The sequence below is a fragment of the Oncorhynchus mykiss genome, chromosome 22 (genome assembly GCF_013265735.2).
Source record: "Oncorhynchus mykiss isolate Arlee chromosome 22, USDA_OmykA_1.1, whole genome shotgun sequence".
In the NCBI taxonomy this organism is placed as follows: domain Eukaryota; kingdom Metazoa; phylum Chordata; class Actinopteri; order Salmoniformes; family Salmonidae; genus Oncorhynchus; species Oncorhynchus mykiss.
Genome location: NC_048586.1, coordinates 40,745,527 through 40,764,079, shown reverse-complemented (window position 1 = coordinate 40,764,079; position 18,553 = coordinate 40,745,527). Strand labels below are relative to the sequence as shown.

General features: G+C 42.4%; 1 protein-coding gene across 3 annotated transcripts; it reads right to left on the bottom strand.

Moving 5' to 3' along the window:
* Positions 1-5,853: 5,853 nt before the first annotated feature.
* LOC110501877 (cobalamin trafficking protein CblD) lies at positions 5,854-18,198 on the bottom strand. 3 transcript variants are annotated; one of them, XM_036959325.1, is made up of 8 exons: positions 18,022-18,198; positions 17,677-17,723; positions 17,438-17,577; positions 17,022-17,242; positions 14,229-14,337; positions 13,771-13,901; positions 7,200-7,286; positions 5,854-6,989 (listed from the first exon to the last, which is right to left on the bottom strand). In XM_036959325.1, the coding sequence occupies exons 1-8, from the start codon at positions 18,061-18,063 to the stop codon at positions 6,789-6,791; spliced, it is 978 nt and encodes a 325-aa protein (XP_036815220.1). In that variant the 5' UTR covers positions 18,064-18,198; the 3' UTR covers positions 5,854-6,788. The 3 variants fall into 3 exon arrangements, with proteins under 3 accessions (XP_036815220.1, XP_021435402.2, XP_021435403.2); XM_021579727.2 differs by having other exon boundaries at positions 17,438-17,588; positions 18,035-18,193; XM_021579728.2 differs by having other exon boundaries at positions 17,438-17,588; positions 18,022-18,182.
* Between the last annotated feature and the right edge of the window lie 355 nt (positions 18,199-18,553).

The window sequence follows — 18,553 nt, the reverse complement described above, 5'->3', positions numbered from 1 at the left end:
TGCTTGACATCATGGGAAAATCAAAAGAAATCAGTCAAGACCTCAGAAAAAAAATTGTAGACCTCCACAAGTCTGGTTCATCCTTGGGAACAATTTCCAAACGCCTGAAGGTACCACGTTCATCTGTACAAACAATAGTACGCAAGTATAAACACCATGGGCCACGCAGCCGTCATACCGCTCAGGAAGGAGACACGTTCTGTCTCCTAGAGATGAACGTACTTTGGTGTGAAAAGTGCAAATCAATCCCAGAACAACAGCAAAGGACCTTGTGAAGATGCTGGAGGAAACAGGTACAAAAGTGTCTATATCCACAGTAAAACGAGTCCTATATCGACATAACCTGAAAGTCCGCTCAGCAAGGAAGAAGCCACTGCTCCAAAACCGCCATAAAAGCCAGACTACGGTTTGCAACTGCACATGAGGACAAAGATCATACTTTTGGAGAAAGTATCTGATGAAACAAAAACAGAACTGTTTGGCCATAATGACCATTGTTATGTTTGGAGGGAAAAGGGTGAGGCTTGCAACAAAGTCAAGGTATTAGAGTGGCCATCACAAAGCCCTGACCTCAATCCCATAGAAAATTTGTGGGCAGAACTGAAAAAGAATGTGCGAGCAAGGAGGCCTACAAACCTGACTCAGTTACACCAGCTCTGTCAGGAGGAATGGGCCAAAATTCACCCAACTTATTGTGGGAAGCTTGTGGAAGGCTACCCGAAACATATTACCCAAGTTAAACAATTTAAAGGCAATGCTACCAAATACTAATTGAGTGTATGTAAACTTCTGACCCACTGGGAATGTGATGAAAGAAATAAAAGCTGAAATAAATCATTCTCTCTACTATTATTCTGACATTTCACATTCTTAAAAGAAAGTGGTGACCCTAACTGACCTAAGACAGTACATTTTTCTAGGATTAAATGTCAGGAAAAACTGAGTTGAAATGTATTTGGCTAAGGTGTATGTAAACTTACGACTTCATCTGTATATATAATTACACTGGCTACAGTATCTGACTGGGGCCAGAGCAGGTCTCTAACTGACTACACTGTCTCTGACTGACTGGGGTCAGCAGCAGGTCTGTAACTGACTACACTGTCTCTGACTGACTGGGGTCAGCAGCAGGTCTGTAACTGACTACACTGTCTCTGACTGATTGGGGCCAGCAGCAGGTCTGTAACTGACTACACTGTCTCTGACTGACTGGGGCCAGCAGAAGGTCTGTAACTGACTACACTGTCTCTGACTGACTGGGGCCAGCAGCAGGGCTGTAACTGACTACACTGTCTCTGACTGACTGGGGCCAGCAGCAGGTCTGTAACTGACTACACTGTCTCTGACTGACTGGGGCCAGCAGCAGGTCTGTAACTGACTACACTGTCTCTGACTGACTGGGGCCAGCAGCAGGTCTGTAACTGACTACACTGTCTCTGACTGACTGGGGCCAGCAGCAGGTCTGTAACTGACTACACTGTCTCTGACTGACTGGGGCCAGCAGCAGGTCTGTAACTGACTACACTGTCTCTGACTGACTGGGGCCAGCAGCAGGTCTGTAACTGACTACACTGTCTCTGACTGACTGGGGCCAGCAGCAGGTCTGTAACTGACTACACTGTCACTGACTGGGGCCAGCAGCAGGTCTGTAACGTTTGGAACGTGGATCATGAAAACTGGTTCTGGGGATCTGAATGAAAGCTCTGCCACAGAGATGTTCTGTACATGAATGTAATGCAGACGAGGTACCGGCATATGTTTTGAAATAGATTCATGTCAATTTGAAGGAATGCAGTAGAGTTCAGACAGTTAATTAAACAGGAAATAATGAATTATAGATAGTTTTGTTTCTTCATTGTTCTTTCCCACTCCCTACAATAAGGTACATCCTCCTGGCCTGGCTGAACACTGGCCCTGACTCAGTAAACTTGAAACAATAAACTTAGCAAGCGCTGATTTCTCATGACTGTATGCTTAATGTTTTTGCACGTGGTCCTTGGAGCCTGTTTATCACAAGAAGTGTGTGCGTGATACAGTTGATTAATGGGGTCTTTTAATAATAAATACAGGCTAAACATGTTTTTATCCTATTTCAATTGAATGTCGGAAATGATTTGTCTTTGGAAGTCAGGTTTGATGTTAATTACTCTTTTTTTTAATGCAAACTAACAAGCAACTAGTCTGACCTAGCTATCAACCTTGACTAAATATGAATAAAGATGAATTAATGTAATAAATTCTGCCGGCATGTGTGAAACCCCACAGTAACAGTATCGGATATTTTTTGTATTGCTGACAGGATCAATCCATAATCAGCTCATATCAAGACCGACAGACAGCTTTTTCTTGTCTGGCGGGCCATTGCCATTTCCTTAAGAAAGTAATTCCAAGGAGGGAGTCAGACTTTAGGAAATGACAAGAACCCCTCTCATCACTAACAGAACAACCTCCTCGACCTCTATTCTTTAGACAGGAAACGGGGACCATAGAGTTTTCATCCACATACTGTACAGTATGTATAATATTTACACTAACCCCTTGGTTACAGTTGTGGGGACGATAAATGGAAATACACACTGATTGACTAATCGTACATTAAACACTTTACTTTCATGTCATATTCCATCAACACAATAGCAGAAATCACAATGACAGAAAAAAATAAGTGTTGACACTGGCATACAAAGCCAGTGTCAACATTGAGTTGTGAGCAGAAATAAGAAGTACTTCGTGTTTGAACCGAGACTGATCTGTGAGACTGACAGACCCAGTCAACCACAGTCGGTAGGCCTGCTGTATGTAGTGATGAGAACTTGAGACTAAAACCTAGGAGGCCATGGTTAGAGATGCCCGGTAGTACCAGACTTCAGAAGAGTTGCGGGATTCAGAGATAGTACAACCAGGTTAAGTTGTTTGCTCCCTGGCACTCGCCAACCATCACTGTCTCTGTCTCGCAACCTGCCTGGAATTTGGGCTAATTGTTGTGTGCCTCATGGCCTGATCTGTCAGCAGCATGGGGCCTTGCTTCGCCCATTAACCTTTCACTGTCTGATGGGAGAGAAATCACACAACTAAACAGACTAGAGTTCCAGAGTTCTAGGCCCATGATTAGCACACAACTAAACCGACTAGAGTTCCAGAGTTCTAGGCCCATGATTAGTTCCAGGCCCCCATGATTAGTTCCAGGCCCCCATGATTAGTTCCATACTCCGGAACTAGATGTGCCTGGGTTCCCCGCTTGTGCCATCAAACCCCTGCAACTTATCCAGAATGCTGCAGCCCGCCTGGTTTTCAATCTTCCCAAGTTCTCTCATGTCACCCCGCTCCTCCACACACTCCACTGGCTTCCAGTCGAAGCGTGCATCCACTACAAAACCATACCTACAGAACAGCAAGAGGAACTGCCCCTCCCTACCTTCAGGCTATGCTCAAACCCTACACCCCAACTGAGCACTCCATTCTGCCACCTCAGGTCTTTGTCCCTCCCACCCCTACAGGAGGGCAGCTCCAGCTCAGTCCAGTCCAAGCTCTTCTCTGTCAAATCAAATCAAATCACATTTATTATTTTTTTGTTTGAATTTCACCCCTTTTTCTCCCCAATTTCATGGTATCCAATTGTTTAGTAGCTACTATCTTGTCTCATCGCTACAACTCCTGTACGGGCTCGGGAGAGACGAAGGTTGAAAGTCATGCGTCCTCCGATACACAACCCAACCAAGCCGCACTGCTTCACAGCGCGCATCCAACCCGGAAGCCAGCGCACCAATGTGTCGGAGGAAACACCATGCACCTGGCAACCTTGGTTAGCGCGCACTGCGCCCGGCCCGCGCGATGAGACAAGGATATCCCTACCGGCCAATTGTGCGTCGCCCCACTGACCTCCCGGTCATGGCTGGTTACGACAGAGTTCATTTTTATTTATTTTATTTCACCTTTATTTAACCAGGTAGGCTAGTTGAGAACAAGTTCTCATTTGCAACTGCGACCTGGCCAAGATACAGCATAGCAATTCGACACATACAACAACACAGAGTTACACATGGAATAAACAAACATACAGTCAATAATACAGTAGAACAAAAGAAAACAAAAAGTCTATATACCGTGAGTGCAAATGACGTAAGATAAGGGAGTTAAGGCAATAAATAGGCCATGGTGGCGAAGTAATTACAATATAGCAATTAGACACTGGAATGGTAGATGTGCAGAAGATGAATGTGCAAGTAGATACTGGGGTGCAAAGGTGCAAGACAAATAAGTAAATACAGTATGGGGATGAGGTAGGTAGATAGATGGGCTGTTTACAGATGGGCTATGTACAGGTGCAGTGATCTGTGAGCTGCTCTGACAGCTGGCACTTAAAGCTAGTGAGGGAGATATGAGTCTCCAGCTTCAGAGATTTTTGCAGTTCGTTCCAGTCATTGGCAGCAGAGAACTGGAAGGAAAGATGACCAAAGGGGGAATTGGCTTTGGGGGTGCCCAGTGAGATATACCTGCTGGAGCGCATGCTACAAGTGGGTGCTGCTATGGTGACCAGTGAGCTGAGATAAGGCGGGGCTTTACCTAGCAGAGACTTGTAGTTAACCTGTAGCCAGTGGGTTTGGCGATGAGTATGAAGCGAGGGCCAGCCAACGAGAGCATACAGGTCGCAATGGTGGGTGGTGTATGGGGCTTTGGGGACAAAATGGATGGCACTGTGATAGACTGCATCCAGTTTGTTGAGTAGAGTGTTGGAGGCTAATATATAGATGACATCACCAAAGTCGAGGATCGGTAGGATGGTCAGTTTTACGAGGGTATGTTTGGCAGCAGGAGTGAAGGATGCTTGGTTGCGATATAGGAAGCCAATTCTAGATTTAATTTTGGATTGGAGATGCTTAATGTGAGTCTGGAAGGAGAGTTTACAGTCTAACCAGACACCTAGGTATTTGTAGTTGTCCACGTATTCTAAGTCAGAGACGTCCAGAGTAGTGAAATTTCTGCCTGAAGAATGTACTCATTAATTACAAGTAAGTACCCCTTTTTTTTTTATGTCGTTCTGTCCTTGAGCTGTTCTTGTCTATTAATGTTCTGTATTATGTCTTGTTTAATGTTCTGTGTTGGACTCCAGGAAGAGTAGCTGCTACTTTTGCAACAGCTAATGGGGATCCTAATAAAATACCAACAAACAAAAATACCAAAGTTGACCAAGTTAATTTTGTGGGATAGTTTACTGGCCTATGCTATGTTGTTGGGTGTTTGTTAGAGTTAGATTTTGGGCTCATAGCAATAACGTACTTACAACGTTCAGACTGCAAGAACAAGGATAGTGAATTTGAACGCATTATTTCCACTAGGTACAAAAGACAACAACGGCAATTCATCTCAGATCGTGTGTTGACAAGGGACCCATCTAAATGATGCAGGGAATAATCCCGGTGTCTAAAAGAAGATTATGTCCCATCTGCTGTGTGATTGTTGGAACAGTAGAGGTTAATGAATGTTAATGGTACCACATACACTCCCTACTACTGACACCTTCCAGGAAAACAGCCTGAACCGACAGGTGCTCATTTCAGCTTATCAAGTTCAACACGTGCCTCTTACAGTCAATGAGAGCTGTGGGTCATGATGACAAATAATTACAATCTAAATGTTATAATTTTAGTTTTATATCCCTCCCTTTTACGACACATAAGCTTTTTGTGCATATAGAATACATGTTTTGTGTGCTTTTATTTCAGCTCATGAAACCAACACTTTACATGTTGCGTTTATATTTTTGTTCAGTATATATATCAATGTATTAGTACTATGAAGGTTAGTTAATCAACAATAACCTCTTTCCCTTCACCCTGAAAGAACTGACCACAGTGACAAGATTATTTGGTTTATTGCATTTCACGTGTGAACTTCTGGATTAAAGCAGCCTCAAGAATCACAGACCCGTTTCTAAAACAGCTGATTTTGTAGAGCGAGACAATACCCGTCTCTTTCAGACCTAAGTGCACTGATTACTGTCACGAGCACAATATTCAAGGATTTGAGGGTTAACTGGATCTCAGGACCTGTGAACAAGACACAAGGTCTCTATTCTGAAGGTAACATGGATCAAATAAGAGCTCTTGAGATTCATCTCATGACATCAGAAAAGTAAACCCTTATCTTCTGATAAAAAAATGGCGGGTGATCAACCCAAGTCATGTGCAGCAGCAGATCCCCCGTGTTGTCTTTATATCTAACTACATGACTTATTGTCTTTATATCTAACTACATGACTTATTCTACTAACTGGACAGAGTCAACCCAGCTTTATATCTAACTACATGACTTATTATACTAACTGGACAGTCAACCCACCTTTATATCTAACTACATGACTTATTCTACTAACTGGACAGAGTCAACCCACCTTTATATATAACTACATGACTTGTTCTACTAACTGGACAGAGTCAACCCAGCTTTAACCACTTTCTATTTCACATTCAATATAACCTTTATTTCTACAGTTAAGTCTCTGAGAAAAAAATGTTGCACGAGAGACACTTTTCAAAATCAGGCCTTCAACCACAACACACCGAAGGGGAAAAAAAACACTGTCTGGCACAGACACAAAAAAATACATATACTCTAATGGTAATACCCTCAGGGACCATGTGTGTGGGTATTTCACCCTAGCACTATTTTGAGGGTTTCTATAGAAATGTGAACAACAAACAGCTCTCCAAACAGTAGTTGAGGCCTGTGTTGAGGCCATGACACATCAAGGTATAATAGCAACCACATGCCAGACACTCTCCCATCATTCAGGTTAAGTTCCCTTGCAGCTTCTTCATGATAAGGCTATCGGGAGGTGCGTTGGTGAAAACTGTCCCCACAAAAACATGTGTTCCCCACAAGGTGTGGCGGATGACTTTGCAGCAGCCCAGGTCCTCGATGCTGAAGCCCAGGTTACAGTACCGCTCGTCGGTCTCAAACAGTGTGTTGTTGGTGTACGACCCAAAGAACTGGAAGAGAGACAGAAGACATTAAGGGAAAGATCTGAATACTGCTTGTTTATGTTTGAAATACTTTAGTTTAACAATTATAATCCATTTCAATTGGCAAGAAGACCACACAATTGCCATCACTGTGTCACAACTGTATGTACTGTTTGTTATGAGACAGCTATTTCTGTAGCATAGTGCTAATCCTTGAGCAGCTATGAGTTGTCTTACCGCCATGCCTGATGATGGGTCGATGAAGTCAGCCCAGAAGCCTTCTGTCCTCAGGGCATAACAGATCTCTTTGGCACCAGCAACAAACTGCAACAAGAGAACAATGCAAAACTTATCTTAAGACAATTGATTTCATTTTCATGTTTGTTACAAACATGTGAGAAAGTGTCAAACATTCTGAATGTACACTACTGTTCAAACGTTTGGGGTCACTTAGAAATGTCGAAAGAAAAGCACATTTTTTTGTCCATTAAAATAACATCAAATTGATCAGAAATACAGTGTAGACATGGTTAATGTTGTAAATTACTATTGTAGCTAGATGGCTAATTTTTTTATGGAATATCTACATAGGCGTACAGAGGCACATTATCAGCAACCATCACTCCTGTGTTCCAATGGGACGTTGTTAGCTAATCCAAGTTTATCATTTTAATAGGCTAATTGATCATTAGAAAACCCTTTTGAAATTAAGTTAGCACAGCTGAAAACTGTTGTTCTGATTAAAGAAGCAATAAAACTGGCCTTCTTTAGACTAGTTGAGTATCAGGAGCATCAGCATTTGTGGGTTCGATTACAGGCTCAAAATGGCCAGAAACAAAGAACTTTCTTCTGAAACTCGTCAGTCTATTCTTGTTTTGAGAAATGAAGGATATTCCATGCAATAAATTGCCAAGAAACAGAAGATCTCGTACAACGTTGTGTACTACTCCCTTCACAGAACAGAGCAAACTGTCTCTAATAGAATTGGGCTGTGCACATTTGGCCCAGTGTCATCCGGGTTAGGGAGGGTTTGGCCGGCAGGGATATCCTTGTCTCATCGCGCACTAGCGACTCCTGTGGCGGGCCGGGCGCAGTGCATGCTGACCAGGTCGCCAGCAGTGCACGCTGACCAGGTCGCCAGCCGACACATTGGTGCGGCTGGCTTCCGGGTTGGAAGCATTGTGTCAAGAAGCAGTGCGGCTGTTGTGTTTCGGAGGACGCATGGCTCTCGAACTTCGCCTCTCCCGAGTCCGTACGGGAGCTGCAGCGATGAGACAAGACTGTACCACGAAATTGGGGAGAAAAAAGGGGTAAAAAAAAACAACCACAAAAAAACCCACACGTGAAACAGATGTGCTGCTAACAGTATAGCTTCCTGTCCCCATACTGGGTTCCAACCCGTTATCCTCTGATCTTAACACACGTGACCCTCCTTGACAACGTACCAGCCGTTTGAGATGTCGAAACATCTAATTTGATAGCTCTATTGGCGACATTTCAAGCTAGCTGTGGACTGAGCTTACGGTACTCTCTTAACTCTGTACACACGCAACAGGTGCTGTTGTAGAGATGTGGCCAATTGCTGGGACGGGGGGGTACGTGTCAGTGTCTAATAAATGAGTGCAGTCAAGGGGGTAAGCAGCACAATTAGATCGATTCTCAGCCATGGGCATGTTAACCAGACGGTGAATAACAGTCAAAAACAAGTCCTGCTCTTACACGCTCTACACACTCAGACTACTTAATGCTGGGATCAGAAATAAGTCATGCACAATCCCATTATCGTATTACCAGTGCAGTCTTGGTCTTAGTCGGGGGGGAGACAATTAAAGTTGACACTCATTCTGCAGCTAATTTACAACAACTACGTACTTGCTAATACTTTAAGAGGCATTGAGTTAGAGAGTATAGTTCAATCCTTTCAATTCCTTACAGGTTAACAAAGATAGTGCTAAAACATACAGTGCCTTGCGAAAGTATTCGGCCCCCTTGAACTTTGCGACCTTTTGCCACATTTCAGGCTTCAAACATAAAGATATTAAACTGTATTTTTTTGTGAAGAATCAACAACAAGTGGGACACAATCATGAAGTGGAACGACATTTATTGGATATTTCAAACTTTTTTAACAAATCAAAAACTGAAAAATTGGGCGTGCAAAATTATTCAGCCCCCTTAAGTTAATACTTTGTAGCGCCACCTTTTGCTGCGATTACAGCTGTAAGTCGCTTGGGGTATGTCTCTATCAGTTTTGCACATCGAGAGACTGAAATTTTTTCCCATTCCTCCTTGCAAAACAGCTCGAGCTCAGTGAGGTTGGATGGAGAGCATTTGTGAACAGCAGTTTTCAGTTCTTTCCACAGATTCTCAATTGGATTCAGGTCTGGACTTTGACTTGGCCATTCTAACACCTGGATATGTTTATTTTTGAACCATTCCATTGTAGATTTTGCTTTATGTTTTGGATCATTGTCTTGTTGGAAGACAAATCTCCGTCCCAGTCTCAGGTCTTTTGCAGACTCCATCAGGTTTTCTTCCAGAATGGTCCTGTATTTGGCTCCATCCATCTTCCCATCAATTTTAACCATCTTCCCTGTCCCTGCTGAAGAAAAGCAGGCCCAAACCATGATGCTGCCACCACCATGTTTGACAGTGGGGATGGTGTGTTCAGCTGTGTTGCTTTTACGCCAAACATAACGTTTTGCATTGTTGCCAAAAAGTTCCATTTTGGTTTCATCTGACCAGAGCACCTTCTTTCACATGTTTGGTGTGTCTCCCAGGTGGCTTGTGGCAAACTTTAAACAACACTTTTTATGGATATCTTTAAGAAATGGCTTTCTTCTTGCCACTCTTCCATAAAGGCCAGATTTGTGCAATATACGACTGATTGTTGTCCTATGGACAGAGTCTCCCACCTCAGCTGTAGATCTCTGCAGTTCATCCAGAGTGATCATGGGCCTCTTGGCTGCATCTCTGATCAGTCTTCTCCTTGTATGAGCTGAAAGTTTAGAAGGACGGCCAGGTCTTGGTAGATTTGCAGTGGTCTGATACTCCTTCCATTTCAATATTATCGCTTGCACAGTGCTCCTTGGGATGTTTAAAGCTTGGGAAATCTTTTTGTATCCAAATCCGGCTTTAAACTTCTTCACAACAGTATCTCGGACCTGCCTGGTGTGTTCCTTGTTCTTCATGATGCTCTCTGCGCTTTTGACGGACCTCTGAGACTATCACAGTGCAGGTGCATTTATACGGAGACTTGATTACACACAGGTGGATTGTATTTATCATCATTAGTCATTTAGGTCAACATTGGATCATTCAGAGATCCTCACTGAACTTCTGGAGAGAGTTTGCTGCACTGAAAGTAAAGGGGCTGAATAATTTTGCACACCCAATTTTTCAGTTTTTGATTTGTTAAAAAAGTTTGAAATATCCAATAAATGTCGTTCCACTTCATGATTGTGTCCCACTTGTTGTTGATTCTTCACAAAAAAATACTGTTTTATATCTTTATGTTTGAAGCCTGAAATGTGGCAAAAGGTCGCAAAGTTTAAGGGGGCCGAATACTTTCGCAAGGCACTGTACATGTTAGCCATAGACTAGCAAATCATAACTCCATACTACTTCAGGCAGTAAAAGTGCCAGAATGGTCTTCAGTGGTTCTGTAAACAAGCATAACAGAGCAGCGAATTTAACAGACATATTTATTGATTAGCATCCGGGATAATATATATCCAAGTCTTTACTGTGTTGTAGGGACAACAAATGGAATATAGGAATTCACTGGACATCTTCATAGGTTTAGGAAAAAAACAGCACAATGTGGAAGCACATTGTTCCTAGGCCGTCATTGAAAATAATATTTTTTTCTTAACTGACTTGCCTAGTTAAATAAAGGTAAAATTTAAATAAATATTCTGGCAAGAACAGCTCAAATATGCAAACAGAAACGACAGTCCATCATTACTTAAAGACATGTAGGTCAGTCAATCTGGGAATATTTCAAGAACTTTGAAAGTTTCTTCAAGTGCAGTCGCAAAAACATCAAGCGCTATGATGAAACTGGCTCTCATGAGGACCACCACAGGAAAGTAAGACCCAGAGTTACCTCTGATGCAGAGGATAAGTTCATTAGAGTTACCTGTCTCTCATGAGGAAGGAAAGGAAGACCCAGAGTTACCTCTGCTACAGAGGATAAGTTCATTAGAGTTACCAGCCCAAATAAATGCTTCAGAGTTCAAGTAAGAGACACATCTCAACATCAACTGTTCAGAGGAGACTGCGTGAATCAGGCCTTTATGGTCAAATTGCTGCAAAGAAACCACTACTAAGGACACCAATAATAAGAAGAGACTTGCTTGGGCCAAGAAACAGCAATGTGCAATGGACATTAGACTGGTGGAAATCTGTCCTTTGGTCTGATGAGGCCAAATTTGGAATTTTGGGTTCAGACCGCAGTGTCTTTGAGACGCAGAGTAGGTGAACGGATGATCTCTGCATGTGTGGTTCCCACCATGAAGCATGGAGGTGTGATGGTGTGGGGATGCTTTGCTGGTGACACTGTCAGTGATTTATTTAGAATTCAAGGCACACTTAAACAGCATGGCTACCACAGCATTCTGCAGCGATACTCCATCCCATCTGGTTTGCGCTTAGTGGAACTATCATTTGTTTTTCAACAGGACAATGACCCAACACACTTCCAGGCTGTGTAAAGGCTATTTGACCAAGGAGAGTGATGTGCTGCATCAGATGACCTGGCCTCCACAATCACCCTACCTCAACCCAATTGAGATGGTTTGGGATGAGTTGGACCGCATAGTGAAGGAAAAGCAGCCAACAAGTGCTCAGCATATGTGGGTACTCCTTCAAGACTGTTGGAAAAGCATTCCAGGTGAAGCGGGTTAAGAGAATGCCAAGAGTATGCAAAGCTGTCATCAAGGCAAAGGGTGACTACTTTGAAGAATCTAAAATACATTTTGATTTGTTTAACACTTTTTTGGTTGCTACATGATTCCATATCTGTAATTTCATAGTTTTGATGTCTTGACTATTGTTCTACAATGTAGAAAATAGTACAAATAAATAAAAACCCTTGAATGAGTATGTGTGTCTAAACTTTTGACTGATACTGTACATATCAGTGGAGGAAGTGGAGGACCATCCTCCCCAGTGAAATTTCATAAAAAATAGTGAAACATTAAAAAATAAGTGATCCGTTTTAGATACAACTATACTAAATATATTCATATGTTACCAAATAATTGATTAAAATACACTGTTTTGCAATGAAGGTCTACAGTAACTTCAACAGCACTGGGGTAGCACCATGGTGTAGCTGGAGGACAGCTAGCTTCTGTCCTCCTCTGGCGACATTGACTTTAATATAAAACCTAGGAGGGTGGTAGGCCTCACCCTCTTCCATAGACATACATGTTAATTATGACCACTTCTGGAGGACGACCTCCAACCAATCAAAGGTTTTGCAGTATGAACTGAAATGTAGTCCATCCAATCATAGAATGAACCTGAACCTAGTGTGTTGTATTGGGATTGTGCCACAGAGCAATATGGTGGTTCGCTTGGTGACATTGTTGGATAGAGATTAAGAGTGAACTTTTGAAGTTTAGAATTGTTGGGATATTATTCAATTCAAATGAGTTTTTTCAAATTGCAGGAGACGGATGAGGTATATTATACAATGTTTTTGGTTATATTCGCACACACACACACACACACACACACACACACACACACACACACACACACACACACACACACACACACACACACACACACACACACACACACACACACACGTTAAGTATTCCGACCCCTTGACTTTTTTCTAATTTTGTTACGTTACAGCGTTATTCTAAAAAGGATTCAGTTGTTTTTCCCCCTCATTAATCTACACACAATACTCCATAATGACAAGGCAAAAACAGGTTTAAAAAAAACAGAAATATAACATTTACATAACTATTCTGACCCTTTACTCTGTACTTTGTTAAAGTACCTTTGGCAGTGATTACAGCATTGAGTCTTCTTGCTGCAGAGATGGTTGACCTTCTGGAAGGATCTCCCATCTCCAAAGAGGAACTCTGGAGCTCTGTCAGAGTGACCATCGGGTTCTTGGTCACCTCCTTGACAAATGCCCTTCTCCTCCAATTGCTCAGTTTGGCCGGGCAGCCAGCTCTAGGAAGAGTCTTGGTGGTTCCAAACATCTTCCATTTAAGAAGGATGGAGGCCACTGTGTTCTTGGGGACCTTCAATGCTGCAGACATTTTTTGGTACCCTTCCCCAGATCTGTGCCTCGACACAATCCTGTCTCGGATCATCTCTATGGACAATTCCTTCAACCTCATGGCTTGGTTTTTGCTCTGACATGCACTGTCAAATGTGGGACCTTATATAGACAGGTGTGTGCCTTTCCAAATCATGTCCAATCAATTGAATTTGCCACAGGTGGACTCCAATCAAGTTGTAGATCAAGGATGATTAATGGAAACAGGATGCAGCTCAATTAGCAAAGGGTCTGAATACTTATGTAAATAAGGTATTTCTGTTTTCGCTTTGTCATTATGAGGTATTGTGTGTAGATTGATGAGAAAACATTTGTATCTTATCCATTTCAGAACAAGGCAGTAACCTAACAAAATGTGGAAAAAGGGAAGGGGTCTGAATACTTTCCAAATGCACTGGGACTATAATAAATAAATAAATAAATAATATATATATATATATAGAGAGAGAGAGAGAGAGCTCTGGGGACAACTACCCAGTGTGGATTGAGACCCAAACTCACTTCATCTAGCATCAACTCCCTCTCTTTGTCCACTGCCTCACACCACGCTGTCATGTCATTCTGCGTCTTCTGGGTCACTGTGACAACCGTCATGATGTTGTTAGGGGCCTCAGGGAACATTGACTCAAACTCTGTAAACACATGGGGAGAACAAGCACGATCAAAACTTCGTTCAGAACAAGCATGGATCAACATTCCTTCAGTGTTCGAGCCCCCTCTAATGGACACATGTAGAATATCAATTTCACAACAACAAGTAGTAACCACTTCCACCTCTTTTCCCTACACATTCCCCTTTTAATACAGTTTACACAAACTAACAGACAGACTTACACACACAAACAGACAGTATAACAACAAGTTGGAAAACATGTGCCAGAAAATGTGTGCAGCATCTTCGTAGTGTGTGCTTCAAATAGTATCTGATTGGTCTAAGGAAAACAGAACCATACATGTACCTTTCTTCAGCAGCTCAGGGCATGGCTGTATGGCACACTCCACATTGGAGTTCTCAAAGTACTGTTCTGTTCTGTTGACCGTTTGTTCTGGGGGAGTGGCCTCTTTCTCCTAAGAACAAACAAACCAATCAGGGGATGTTGCTCAGAAAACCAAAACATCTCTGAATTTTTTTTACTGGATAATATACACATGCTTCATTATCTCTCTTATCAATGCAAACAAGAGGTATATACTGACTTTACATGCACAGAGGAAACATTTGTAGCAAAAATATGCATTTAAATGGGCAGTGCAGTTAAAAATGTGATCTTTCCTTTTTATATTTCCACCCTACGGAGGTCAAAATAACACTCTGAAATTGTGAAAATTACGACAATGCCCTTTTTACGTAAGAGCCATTTGAAAAGAAATGCCTGGAATTTCAGCCTGTTCAGTAGATGGGATGGAGTTTGTTTCCCAGATCACGACATCAATCTGATCTGATTAGAATAGACAGATGACTGTTCATCTGGGTAAGGGGTGGGCTCTAGACCATCCTATCAGATAATCAGAGCTGTCTCAGTAAATATCTTCAAATGTATTACCTAATGCCCACTAGGGCTGGGGTGATATGGCCTAAAACGAATATCTAAATTATTTTCTAACTTGGGGGCGATTCACAATATCTAGATTTAAAATATTTTTCTCTCTAAATAAGCTTTGTTGAACAATTAATGGTCAAATACACTGCATAACTAGTTGTACCCGTTTTTGTTGTTACAATAATCACTGATCTGGCTTTCAGGTCCGTCTATAAAAAGCCCCTTTTGTTAACATTTTTACCAGAACCATGCACAATCACTAATAACGTAGCAGGCATTATAGAAAAATGAACACTGGTCTCACAAACAATCTCTCAAGCACAAGCCCATGTGCTAGTGAGTAGCCAGCTAATATTTAGTCAACTTAGACCTAGGTATAATTTCACAAGCTCTGAATTCAGCTACCAACTGTTATGAACACTACCTTCTGTCCATCTCCAACTGTTTGAACAGCATGGTAGCCTGTCCACTTTGTTCAGATGTTGGAATCAAGTGGCCTACCTTGTTTCTCCGAACGAGTTGCCAACTCCTTACATAATTGGTTTATGCTTATTGCACTTTTTTTTCCTTGTTGATTTTTTTACCCCCTTTTTCATGGTATCCAATTGTTGTAGTAGCTACTATCTTGTCTCATAGCTACAACTCCTGTACGGGCTCGGGAGAGACGAAGGTTGAAAGTCATGCGTCCTCCGATACACAACCCAGCCAAGCTGCACTGCTTCTTAACACAGCGCGCATCCAACCCGGAAGCCAGCCGCACCAATGCGCCGGAGGAAACACCGTGCACCTGGCCACCCTGGTTAGCGCACACTGCGCCCAGCCCGCCACAGGAGTCGCTGGTGAGCGATGAGACAAGGACACCCCTACCGACCAAGCCCTCCCTAACCCGGGCGACGCTAGGCCAATTGTGCGTCGCCCCACGGACCTCCCGGTCGCGGCCGGTTACGACAGAGCCTTGGCGCAAACCCAGGGACTCTGATGGCACCTTAACCACTGCGCCACCCGGGAGGCCCCCGCTTATTGCACTTTTATAAAACACAGACTAAATAGCTAGAAGAGAAATCTTTGACTAAAATGCTGCTAGCGATACGCGGTATCGTAATGCACACAACAAACTGAGCATTCCTTTTTTCCAGAATGAATGTTAATTGGTACATCTGTTTTAATCGTGTTTGCTCTGCTCCAAATGTGAGTTGAAACGGTTTGATAGGTTAACTTCTCCTCTATTACACTAAACTAATGTCTGTGTGTTTCGGTGTCAATATGACAGGATTCTGTTGGACCAAACCTCAAATGCAAATAGCGAGGATGAAGTGACCGCTCATCTTTGTTGTTGTGAGTGGTAAGGGGAGGGGCATGGGAGAAAGAGGCTTCACTCTCACCAAAATAAGCTCAACGCTATTCTACGTGCTTATTTTGAACCTAAGCTTGGTCGTCTGCCTTCCCGCCTTTGGGACAATGACTCCCATTGCGAGGGCGGAGACATGAGCATCTCGTTTATTATATAAGAGATCGCTGGTGTAAATGGGAAGGTGCACACAGCACAGAAGGAGCGAAATAGACTAGACCAAAAAAACTATACGAAAACAAGCAGACATCAAAGTTCATAAAAACACGAAATACCAAAACACTTTATTCTGTGATACAGCCATATGGAATATTGCGCAAAAACATAGGTTGGAATTAATTCGATATTACACCCAATCCTAACGCCCACACGATCAAACTGAGCATTTCAATGGACAAAATAGGCTGAGGAAAATCAATGATACAATATTTTATTTTCATTAAATAAACATACAGTAATTTATTATACGTAAAAAAAACATTTTAAAAAACTGGCATAGGCAATTTTTTTTTAATCATTGCAGATCACCATTAGGCCTACTTCCACACACCAGAACAAAATAGGGCCGGGACAATACCAGTATTGGATACATGTTCATGTTTTGGCAAGGAAACAAAACACGAAGTGGATTTAAACTATTCAGAATAACAGCCCTGATGTTGGAAACAAACATCATTATGTTGTCATCCAGAGTCTCATTTACTTATTTTTCAAGCTATAGCACACAATAGTTTACATACAGCAGGTTTTTAATAGGACCAAAGATTTGTGTCTGCTTCTTGCTTTCATTTTTGCCATGGAAAATGGCATCGTCACAGCCCTAGACGAAATGTGTGTCAATTGTCATTCCAAACCTTACTTACTTGGTACTCTCCGACAACATGAGCCAGGAGGAACTCATACCTCTCGCTGCTGGAGAGGGCAGACAGTACATCGGGCACTGTCTGGTGGACTGGGCCTTTAATTTTCTGTTCTGCTGTGCCCTCCAGGTGGCAGTCGAAGCCTGCGTTACCTGGCAGCTGGAAGCGCTGGTCCTGAGGCCCGAACGGACCCATGTTCTCATCAGGCCACACTGTCCTGTGACCTGATGTAAACAAATAACAATGAGACATAATATAACACTTTCTAAAACACTGAGAACTGAAAATAAATGTTTTTCAAGAAGTTGACCCAAATATTGAACTGATTAACTTTCCTTCTGAATAACAGACAGTTGGTTTATGATGTTCACGTTCAGGCAAGTACAGTAGCATCATTGTGATTAGAGGTCTGTGCTTACCAAGGTCAGGGGGTTTGACGGCTAATCGAGGCTCATTAGAGCCAGAGGATCCAGCACCAGAGAATGTTCTCTGGTTGGGTCCAGCGATCCGCCGGACAAGTACGTGAAGCCCTGGCAGGTATGTCACCAGCCTGGCTCTACTACAGAGCACCTGGGGAACAGAGAATGGACGTCCCCATTAGGTCACACACACGATAAAATAAAAAAAACATGTTAGGTGTGTGTGTGTGTTGACTTACACTGGCCATCCTGTTGGGCCTCTCTCTTCTGTGGTCCACTTGTAAAACTGCAAAAGAAAACGGAATAAATTAACTAAACGCATAGCTTGCTAATTATTTGAACACACAATTATGAATATCTTATACATTTGCTCGTATGTCTGTCATTTGTTACGCTCAATTATGATAAAAATGTCAAACTATATAGTTGTCTGCCTCATTACATAACGGGCTACAGAACGAAACGTTTACTTTGTTAGCTAGCAAGTGAGAGGTACTGCAACTACTGCTAAAGTTAGCTAGCTTCTAGGTGGAGGATTTTCCTTAGTGGATTAGCTCTGACAATCGTAACTTCAGAAGTTTTACCTTAAATATATACCTTGAAGAATATCCCCTTCTTGCATGCATAAATCAATAAAATACGTTGGTAAACTCAATAGTTTTAATCTGTGTTTATAGCTGGCCTGCAATATGCCTGCGTCACATCGCTTCTGATGCGCACATGTGCCGTTACGTGGGTTAACTGCAGGAACCAACAAGGGACAAGAACAGTCTGACGTAACACTGTTCTTCTTCTTCGATTAAGTTTAACGGCGGTTGGCATCCAATAAATGTTGCATTACCGCTACCTGCTTATACTTTGCTTTAAAAAAAATATAGACCATACCATCAAACACATCCTTCACAAAAAAACATAAACACAACCCTACTCCATTATTTAATCTATTAGGTCCTACTTCAGGCCAACAACCTGAAAGGATGGGACACCACCACTTAACACACCCTGCAACTCTCCCGATGTCAAGTCTCACTCACCCAAACACCTCTCTGCAGCTGCCACCCCACCCCAACCTATTTTCTGCGACTTACATTCCATCTCTGCAGTACAGTTGATATC